The sequence below is a fragment of the Sturnus vulgaris genome, chromosome Z (genome assembly GCF_052056855.1).
Source record: "Sturnus vulgaris isolate bStuVul1 chromosome Z, bStuVul1.hap1, whole genome shotgun sequence".
NCBI classification, from domain to species: Eukaryota; Metazoa; Chordata; class Aves; order Passeriformes; family Sturnidae; genus Sturnus; species Sturnus vulgaris.
The window spans coordinates 81735578-81746374 of record NC_142283.1 but is presented as its reverse complement, the minus strand read 5'-3'; the positions used below and the strand labels follow the sequence as shown (position 1 = coordinate 81746374).

The 10797-nt window shown below is 51.9% G+C and overlaps 1 protein-coding gene across 2 annotated transcripts; it reads right to left on the bottom strand.

Annotated features, from left to right (window-relative positions):
* Positions 1-3707: 3707 nt before the first annotated feature.
* On the bottom strand, positions 3708-5727 carry LOC106863888 (retinal homeobox protein Rx2). Of its 2 annotated transcripts, none has more exons than XM_014893469.2 (3): positions 5460-5727; positions 5108-5337; positions 3708-4541 (listed from the first exon to the last, which is right to left on the bottom strand). In XM_014893469.2, exons 1-3 carry the CDS (start codon positions 5725-5727, stop codon positions 4089-4091), a joined length of 951 nt encoding a protein of 316 aa, XP_014748955.1. In that variant the 3' UTR covers positions 3708-4088. The 2 variants fall into 2 exon arrangements, with proteins under 2 accessions (XP_014748955.1, XP_088012421.1); XM_088156295.1 differs by having other exon boundaries at positions 5108-5385; positions 5478-5727.
* Between the last annotated feature and the right edge of the window lie 5070 nt (positions 5728-10797).

Here is a 10797-nt window from a genome sequence, read left to right as displayed (position 1 = left end):
TCTCAGTCGCACCACTCTGCCCGGCTCTCTAATCCCAACCTGAGTGAGTCAGAAGTGTCATAAGACACAGAGACGACTGCCAAATTCAGCTAGTTTTGACATAATGCCTTGGCAGAGCACAGAGGTGCTCAGTGAGGACACACGGTGTTAATTCTACCAGAGAAACTGGTAATATCAGCGTCCTGGCCTAACGAGCAATGAGCTTTTCTTTCTTTTCTTTTCTTTTCTTTTCTTTTCTTTTCTTTTCTTTTCTTTTCTTTTCTTTTCTTTTCTTTTCTTTTCTTTTCTTTTCTTTTCTTTTCTTTTCTTTTCTTTTCTTTTCTTTTCTTTTCTTCCGCTATTTTCTCCTATGTTAGCCTTTTCCCGGGGTGGGGGGGTACTCTGTGGCTGACAAGCTGCTGAAGGAAGTCCCAAGGTTTGTAACAGTGACAAAGGAGGACGGCTGACTGCATAGAAGAGAGAAGCTGAAACACTGTAGCTGAACGGAACACCCTACAATTAATGTCTATTGGACTTCCTAGTACATTCCTAGAGATAAGCAAATATGTAACCATGAGCTTCTTGAACAGCTACTTATTTCAATAGTTAGAAACTGAATGTCCATAACTGAAACGCCCGTCAGATGCAGCCAGGGTAGATGAAGCAAGATCGTTGAACTTTTTGCACGTAGGAAAGGAGCACTATTGCCCTCAACCCCAACAGCTAGTAAGAGAAATTCAAACTATGGCTGAGCGACGTGTGTTTTCATGTCACAGGGGCCATGAGCTACCATGGCAGCAGCACACGCAGCCGCCAGCCTGCCGCTCCAGAGGGAATGACAGCTTCGGAGCCACCCAGCGGGGACTGAGGGTCCCTCCTGCACAAAGAGACAGTCCTGATCCACCGGGAAACCAATGAGCTGAACCTCAAGTGAAAATTAAAGAGCTCAGGTATCTCCTAGTTTTCTTGAATTCAGACAGGACTTTGAGCGGGGATAGGGAGAAGGAAGGGGGACCAGAATACACTCTTGAGAACAAATTCCATCATGGCATTTTCCTCATAATTATTCATTCCCTGGCAGTCTTTTATCTGTATTATTCTTCCTTATAACTTCAGGTGTTGCAACAAAGTCAAGTATGTATACGAAAAATATTATTTTGCTAATACAGTTTAAGCAAAAGAAGAAACAGACCACTCAGAAGGCCATGCTAATAGCTTTAGCAAAGTTGGAGTAAAGAAGTGGTTAAGGATCTAGATGATTTAATCCAGTTTTAAGAAAAGGTTTTACAGTGAGCAATTAGATGCTGTTTAAGGAATTAATCGCTAATGGGTCATTAACTCTGACTGGTATTGTACAGTTAACAAGCCGAGGCAGGATTATTAGACTCAGCACCCAATTAAGAACAAGAAGATATTTACAACAAAATGAACAAATGGGCTTTTAAAATGGAATGGAACAATTTGAAATAAAGTGTAGGAACATGGAAAAGTAGACAGGCTAGAAGAAAGATGTGTTTACATATGCCTCTGTCTCTTTATTTGCCCACTTACATGTAGCTGGTAAAATATTCATTTTTAGCAATAAACTCACAGTTTTCCTTGAAGGATGCCACTGCACACAGTTGATCCACTTACAAGGTTCACATGTACAAGGTATAAGGAAGATCTGTTTCATATGGCAATAAAAGAACAATCACCATAGCTTGCCATAATGTTTCTTTATTTGTTTGCAGGTGCTGGATCAGGACCTTGTTAAAAGTGAGCAGGTGTATCTTCAGCTGCCCTGTCATTGTGGTTTTATCTATGGCCAGTCTTTGACTATCTCAAGTAACCAAGCATCAGCACTGGTGACAACTGATCAGGAAGTCGAGGGCTCCTTTCCAATGGCTTTACAGGATACAGAAGAACTGTAAGTAAAAGAAAGTGAGAGTAGTAATGCCAAAATATGGGAAAGCACTATTGAAATCTTGGGGAGTTGCTTATTAACCACTAGCAATAAGCACAGTGGAGAACTTTAGGGCAGCAATTTAATGTGCTCACCTGCAGGAGCGTTTTCAGCTTCAGAGCCACAGCTGGACTGCAGCCAAGTAATGACAAGTGAAATTGTTCCTACCCTGAGAAAGAAGAGTGTGCAGAGCCTATGCAGTCACTCATTAGTGTGTGTGTCTTGCTGACACAAGCCAGGCTATGCAAGTACTTCTCAAGCACACCAAGAGAAATCCTTCTCTTGCAGCCACCAGAAAAGCCATGCCTTCTTGCAACTCCAGCATCACTGGTGATGCAAGCAAAGCTCACCTGTGAGAGGACCACTAGAATAAGACCTAAAAACGGAAGCAATATGATTTTTGTCCTCCCCTTTTACTCAGGTGTCCTTACTATAAGTTAGCAAAATATTTCCCTGGTCCTGACAGCAATGGCAGTTATTTTCCTGGCAGCATTTCCTCTCTCTGCCAAGGAAGCAGAGAGATGTGTGCTGGGAAGAGTGGGCACCACCACAAATGCACGCACTGTAGAACTGTCAAGTCCAGCAGGACAGTCTCCCCAAGCAGAGCTTCATTCCTCCCAAATTCAGGGGGAACCACTCACTTGGCTTCCCTGCATACCCTGGACCAGCACAGCTCAGGGAAGGGAAGCTGGGGGTCCTGAACACACTGTGTGCTCTGGTCCAGAGAGGCAGGTTGGTTCTGCAGGGAGGCTAGGGCAGAGCAAAAGACGTTTGAAAACAAGAGGGATTCTTATTATTATCTGTAAGAGAAGCTCTCCATACAATAGATGGGGGCTGCTGTGGAGAAGGCTATGAAGGGATGTTTAGAAACCGCTATCTAAGGTTAAAAAGCTCTCTGAAGTGAAGCTGAACAAAGCTGACATACTTGTTTCTGACAGGACTCTTAAAAGATACGCACAGATTGTGAAAATATAATTAGACGCCAGCCTTTGTCTGGCCACAACGAGTGGGAAATGGTGAAAGGAGAGGTCTCCCAGTCTGCATTGAATCATCCCCAGGACACAATGAGGGCACTTGTGCATCCTTCTCTCTTCCCTAATGAGAAACATTAATTGCCACAACCTCCCGAGTGTGTAGAGCACCCCATGCCCAGCAGAAGAGAAGGGGAGTTTCATTACAGCTTCTCAGCCCCATTACAGGCAGTAACAGAGATAATGAAAAATAAAGATGCCGCAGTTTTATTTTGGCAGCCTGGCCATGGGCGCTGGGTGGGCAGGGGAGCGGGCATGGCCCAGCTCTGTGCCAGCCTCCAGGGGCTGTTCTCAGCAGAGAGGGCAGGATGAGCCTTCTAGGCCCCAGATGGGTGCCAGTGCCCAGCCAGAGACTGTCTGTCTCTCCCTGTGGGCAGCTGGGCTGCAAGGGGCAGGAGCCCTGGGGGTCCTGCCATTCCCCTTGTCTGCAGAGGCAGCAAGGACTGTCACTGACTCCAGCCTGCAAAGCCTACCTGAGCCTGGCACTGCTGCACAAGGGAAGTTGTAGGAGTGGTGTGCCTCGCCCAAGGACTGCCAGGGCTCCAGCCTCTCTGTGCCCACTCCCATCTAGGCACATTCTCCATCATGGGGCAGCAGCCCCCAGTGCCTCAGCCAGCTTGGGCAGGGTTCTGCTGATGGAGGAGGACAGAGAAGAGCCCACAGCCAGGCATCTCCCACCCCTCTGTGCATCACACGGAGAGGAGGGTCCAGCCCAAGATGCCCATTTGGGTTCAGAAACATGATGCACAGTCTCTATGCAGATGGTGCCATTTAATGGTGCAAAAGCAGAACCCCCTCCCCAGGTACAGCAGTCCTGGGCTCCCAGCCTTACATAGCTCTTTGCCCTACTGTAGCTTTTATTGCAACTAAAGCATCCAGCGAAGGAGGGAGAGCAAAAGAGATTGTTTTTTCCTAAGCTATGATCAGGCCCCTAACTCTTCAGGGGCTGTGGAAAAGGGAATTAAAAGGACCACAAAATACAAAAGCAATTCAAGGCGTAAGGGAAAGGCTGGTGCAAGGGGCAGCCCTCCTGTGTCTGGCCATCCGCCGCAGTCAAGGCAGGGCAAGGGTGTCCCTCGGGCGTTCTGAGATGCGCCTTCCCCATGGCTTACTCCCAGGTGCTGAGAGGGAGTTCAGATTGTCTGCCAGGGTTTGCCGATGGACTGAATGTGCTCCTTGGCCTTCAGCCGCAGGGCGGCAATGCTGGTGTTGCGTGGATCTGCCTCATCCAAAGGGAACTTGTCCACAAAGGTGGCCCCACACTGATAAGGCGGCGGTGGCCCCATGGTCCCCAGGGGCTGCAGTGCGTGGGTCACTGCTGGAGAGTTCAGAAAGGGCGGTGGCGTGTAGCTGCCGGGCAGGCTCTGCGGCGAGGCCACGAAGCCAGGCAGGGTCTGCAGAGCTGTGCTGCTGGGCACCGGCGGGCTGAGCCATGTCTCCAGGGGCAGGCTGCTGCTCAGAGGACCCATGGGTGTTGCCTGCGGCGAGCGGTTGAACGAGAGGATGGGCGAGTCCTGCAGCTTCATGGAGGTCACCTCCAGTTTCTCTTGCCGCCTCCACTTAGCCCTTCTGTTCTGAAACCAAACCTGCAAGCAGAGCTGTATCAGCCAGGCCCGAGGTACTGGACAGAGGCTTGCTCCTGGCTGCAGCAGTGCGCACAAAACAAAATGAAGAAAATACGCCTTGCCGAGCTGGGACAGAAGGGAATTTGGGGCGCTCGCCCGTTCCTCCACGACCCACAGCCCTGCGCTTGATGGATAACAGTCCCGCAGCGGAGCTGGCCCGCCCATCCACCCACCACTGCCCTGGCACACAGCGGGTTCAGCAGCCCCGGACTGGGACACGCCACCCAAAGGATAGCAGCACCGACGACGCGGCTGCCGGACGCAGGTCTGTCTCGAGCCCCGCGCTGTCCCACCGGCCTGGCCGGCCCGCGGTTGTGCGGCAGCCGCGCCCAGCGCTCCCTTGGGGAGGGAGGCCCGAGTGTGGCCGGAGCTGTGCTGCGGTCACGGGCCCGCGCTCCGCTTCGGGGCTGCTCCGGCCGCCGGGACCACGGGGCTGCGCCGAAGCGCGTCGGACCGGGCCGTGTGTGGCTTCCCGGCGCGGGGGCCGTCAAGGCCCGGCCGTCGCGGGGAGCAGGGTCAGGCGTTACCTGGACGCGAACTTCGGGTAGATTGACCTTCATGGCCAGCTCCTCGCGGCTGTACACGTCGGGGTAGTGGGACTTCTCAAAGGCACGCTCCAACTCGTGAAGCTGGTACGTGGTGAAGGTGGTGCGGTTTCGCCGGTGTTTCTTCTTGGGCTGTTCCTCTTCCGACGGCTTCCCCTCGCCGCTGCTGCCAGCGGGCAGCTCGGGGCTGGTGCTGCCGGGACAGTACGGCTCTGCGAGGGGAAGACAGGGGGGGTCATCGGCGGGATCTCCCAGCGGGGCTTTCCCGAGGGCGTGGGGGAGCGGCGCCCACCCGTCCGCCCCCCGGCACCCGGCGTTCGTCCACAGCGCTCACCTTGGAAGCGCTCGGCGCGGCTCTGGGGCTCGGCCGTCGGCGGCTCTCCGGGCATCTTGGGCAGGCAATGCCGGGTCCCTCGCCGGTCCGCCTCTTTGGCGCTGCCGTCGGGAGGGAAGGCGCCCAGCAGCCCGTCTTCCTTGGTGAACCCCAGGATAGCCTCGATACTGTGAAGCCTCGACGGGTTTCCCCCGGGGCTCCGCGCCGCCGGGGCGGCCAGCGAAAAGGCGCCCTCGGCCATGGCGAGCGGGGCGCCGGGCGGGTGCATGAGGCGGCCGGCCCGGGGCTCCGCCGCGGCGCTGCGGGCTTAACCCGGCCTCCGGGCGGCGCGGGCAAGTCTGGCACGGAGTCGCAGGGCGGGCTGGCCTCCTTGGGGCGGGGGAGGAGTGCCGGGGGGCGGTAGGCGAGAGGGAAGGAGAGGCCCCCGCGCCTCTTCGGCACGGACGGGGAGGCAGGGCATCCCCTGGCCCCCGCCGGCCGCCCCGCCCCTCCCCGCCGGCCCTGGCCCCAACCTCAGACGGCGCCGGGCGATGCCATCCGGGGCCCCCGAGGCGGGGTGGGGCGGCCCCCGCTGAAGCCGGGGGCTGGTCTGGGCCGAGTGCCGCGGTCGGAGCCCCGGGGCAGGGGCAGCACTGTCGGAAACCGCGGTGGGACAGGCGGAGAGAGGCGCGCCGGGCACGAGGGGACAGAACCGGGACGGCGGGAGCCGCGGGAGCCGCTGCTGGGGGCGCGGTAAAGGCGCCTCAGCGAACGGGACGGGCAGGGGAGAGAGTCCGGGAGTACCGGACCGGAGGACAGCAGGTCCCTGGCACGGCCCCGCGCTGTTCGGCGGCTCTCGGGGCCTCGCTGCTTTTCTCTTGCCCGACGGCTGCAGCCGAGATAGATCTCGGACGGTTTGTAGGTGCGTCTGTTTGCCGGTGGCCGCTCGAAAGCTGCCCCGCGGGACGATCCGCGGCCCCAGCCCGACTCGGGGGCACCGGGTAAACGCCGCTGCGCTGGTGCTCTGTGGTACACTCGCCCTGCGCCCGATGACCCCAAAGGCATTTCACTGACCGGGTGCTCCTGGGCAGGATAGACTCAGGAGGTGGGTTCAGCCTTTCAGACTTCACAAACCCAAGGAAGCTGTAAGCAATATTTGCGAGGAAGTTTCCAGCATGTTGCTGTAGGACAAAGCCTGTGAGAAGAGCTGCTTTTGTGACCCTGTACTCCACAGTACCAGTGGGGCTGGTGGGGCGGTAGCAGGCAGGGCATGGCTTCATGGGAGATGCACAAAATATTTTTGGAGGTGAGGCAGCGAGCCAAATTCCACACACCAATTTTTACTGGGTTTGGTGGAAAATTGGACCCTTCACAGGATCGACCATGTAACAGCATCACGTCTCCTGCATCGATCTTTTTCCTGGTTTTGTCTTTCTGTCATTTTATTACTCTGCACACTAGTACTTCCCAGTTCCTCTGAGGCACCAGCTACCTTTTGTCCCAGCCTGTTTACATGACAAACCCAGTAACATCCAGAGTGGCTTTCAGTCTACACTTAGCTTTGAGGATGCTTCTATTTGAAGCCTGAGGAGAGTGTATGTGAAAGGAAAACATTGCAGTTGCTGCTTGTTCTTCCAGATGTATTAGCTAGTCTAATAACTATGTCCTCTCTCAATAAATCTGCCCCGACAGATTCCATATCATGTAGATTTTTTCAGAGGAATCATTTCAAAGATTGGCAGTGCTTGCTTCTGCCGGTGTCTATACCTTTTTCAGGTTTATGCTCTGATGTCCCCAAATTGATTTCTTGTAGGACTGCACGACTTTTCCTAGCTCCAGGTGAGGTTTGCCTTCACTGACTGCTTGGGGGGTGGTTTGAGGCCGAAAGAACTCAGACGTCCATTTGCACAGAGGGAAGAAGCCAACAGAAGAGAAAAGAAAAGGTTAGTGTGGCTTTTGTGGAGGCTATAAAAAGCCAGTCAATACCATTGTAGGGACATTGGAGGGTACTCAAAGCAATCAGCCAGGGGCCATTGTATTCCTTTAATCTACATGTGTGTTTCGCAGGAACTCTATTAGTGAAGATGAATGGACAGTGCAATGTCCCTAATTTCTTCTAATTTGAAGCTGGGGGTTTACAGCACTCAAAACCAGCACAAAACACACCTGTCCCTCCAGAAGTCCTGGGCAAAAAGGGGAATCAGTTTTTCTTGTTGTAGATAAGAAAGATAGGAATGTGAGATGAAGGAACAAAAACCCTTTAGCCAGTGCCATAAAGGGCATTGGATCCTGGCAGAGATGCTGCTTTTGAGGTACCTGTCAAAGTTGTCAGTTACAGGGTCAATACTCGATTTTTTTGCTGTTAATCACAATATGAAGGCAGCAAAAAAGCCTTCCAGCTCTGAGGTAGGGTGCTTGTGTCCCACACAGGACACAAGAGACCTTCCTGCCAGAGAAGCCTCCTCTTTCTTCGGCAGTAGAGTACTCCACTTGTATTTTCCATATGGAGCTAGTTTGTCACTGCAGCACCCTTCTTGCAAGCAAGTGGAATTGTTGAAAGCGGAAACCACTCCCTTGATCCCAATTTGAAGAAAAAAATCTGGAAAAAAACCCATAACCCTGGAGCAGAGCAGAGAGAGCTTTGATTCTTCCAGCTCTACACCTCTCATTTCTCTCTTGCCATACTTCAGGCACAGACTGTGTGACATGCATGAGGCATCACAGTGCTTCAGGAAGGGAAGAAGTTTAATGGTTCCTCTGATTACACAGAAGGTTTGGATAGGCAAAGAACGGTAAGGGAACATTTCCCTTTGGGTCTGATGTCCTGGCTGTCAGTTGAATCTCTTGCAGCCCTCTAGGATATGTATCATATTAGTATGAAGCCTCAGAAACTGATCCTGTGGTACAGCTTTGCAAAGACCATTGACCTTTGGAAACTTATGAGGGAAACCAGAATCGAATTTGAGAGCATTCATTAGGGGATGAAACAGGCAGGGTTTGTTACTTGCCTTTCCAAGGGATACCCCTATTCCATCACCTTTTTTATTCTTTTGCAATGCGCTATTAAAATTTCTGCAGAAGTTATGTTTGTAAAGTAACAAAAGTTCTCACGATGGACAGTCTGTAAAGTGCTGTCTGCTGTACCTCCTTCCTATACATGTATAGTGAAGACTAAAGGGAAATCGTTTTCATCCTGTAGTCGCTGTTGAGACATCGCAGGGGACATGGTTTCACACAATGAAATCAACATCATAAAATGCCACAGGTTCCTCCTTCCTTTTCTCCTGCCTTTTCTTTATGTCCAAGTGAAATAATTACTGCCTTGCAGAGCAGAGATTTGAAGCTGAAGTCATGCTGCAGGAGAGACATCACTCTCCAGAACAAAGATGTGCAGCAGGGAGGACCTCCCTGAAAGATAAAGGGGGCTTCCAAGGTCAGACTGCAAATCAACAGGAGTGAAGCAAGGAAAAGGAAGAAATATTCACCTGGAGGGAACCTGCAGCATCCTGAAGTTTGCATGCTCTATATCATCCAGTAGATTGTTAAAAACAACCAAAAAAGGCACTTTTTTTCCTCCCCAAAAATTCCTACGGGTGCAGTTTCAGAACCTTGAAAGCACAACTCATGAGGGAGCTGCTGCCTCCTCCTGTCACTGCATTGCTCACATTGCTTCTTTGTTTTTCTACTGAGACTTTGCTTGATCTGCCCAGGAGAATCAGCTGTGTTTTCTCCACTTCCCAGGGTCCTGTCTGGCACCCAGGAATTGCACAGAGGTCTTGCTGTCCTGCTGTCTGTGCAGGCTGTGGGGATGGAATAGGCTCTGGGAGCCAGGCAGCCCTTTCTGGTGGGACCACCACGGGTTGGGTGCGAGGGCAGTGGCATTTAAGCTTGCCATGCTTAGAGGGAGAGAGGGGAGGTTCATGCCCTAAGGCTATATTAATGCAATCCTTCTTGTTTTCCAATTAGCCTAATTGAATTCGGATTGCTTAAAAGTGGGCACTAGAGACATTTATCTTGATGGGATGATGGTCTTGAGCTCCAGCGATCCTATTAACTCTAAGAACCCAAATCCCAGGTAGAGTCCATCCAGCAGTGGCTGCCGCGTGACCTAACCCTTTAATCTGCCCCTGACAAAGACACACGGACACACAGACATTTCCCTGTCCATCCTCACACGTGCATAGCTGCATGCACACACATACATGTGCATTTGTGCAGAGATACGGACACAAACATCCCCAGACACACATCCCAGCACACGTGCACGGGCACACACATGCAGTGGCTCCTCTGTGACCTACCACCAGGGCTAAGCACCTTGAGAGCCGCATGTACCTGGCACGGCCCCACCACCTCCTCCTCATGTGCCTCCCCAGGCTTGTGGCTGGTGGCTGAAGATGGGAAAAGCCGGTGCTGGAGGGATGAGCCCTGCAGGTGCTGCCAGGAGCAGGCAGCCACCTCCAGCAAACTGATCAGGCTCCTGCTGAGGGCAGCACAGATTTGCCACCCTGCCCTGGCTCTGCCAATCCCGACTGAATGTGGGTGCCTAAGACAGCTCACTGCCTGGCCAGCAGCATTTCAATGGGGCTGGGCTCCCATCCTGTGCCAGTCCCAAGCCACCTCTCAGTCCTGCTTGTCTCTGCCAGCCCTGACATTTTTTTGGAATCTCATTAATCATTTGTTTGGTGATTCTGACTTTCTTCTTTGACCCTTTAAACTGTGAAAATGCTGATCCTATATCTGCTGACAAATTTAATTAGATCCTTTAAAGCACCAGATGCTTTCAGTAAGATTTTCGGGATGTCCCAGGCTCCTTTTAATTCAAAGGTCAAAACCCTTAGGCTTGTTTATTTTGGTGTTTTATAGATAGGACAATTCAGTCTGTAAAGAAACACAGCAGCATGCATACACCACCTATATTTCTGCCAGTGCACAGGGAAATTAACTGAGCCTCACAAACCTCAGACTGGTTGAGCTGAGCTGGTGACTATTTTATCTACTTGATGTAAAGACCTCCTAAAAGACCCCACTTGTCTTTCCACATAAATAATTAGATACTGTGGTGCCATGTGAGACCAGAATTCCAAAAGGAATAAATCAGATCAGAAGTCTTGGTGGGTTTAGGCAAAATAGCTCTGATGCTTGAGACACCTGCTGAAGATAGGTTTTCTTCTTCACTAAGGAAATTACCTGTTGGATGAGAGACATTTAATGCACTAGGACATCCTCTGGAAAAAGAAAGGATCCTCAGAACTTGTCAACTTGGGTTTCTTAGGTAAGAAAGAGATGAGCAAGAAGAAAATGCTTATTTGCTTAATGCTACAATGGAGAAAATATTGGATAATAGGTTTTCAAGCAA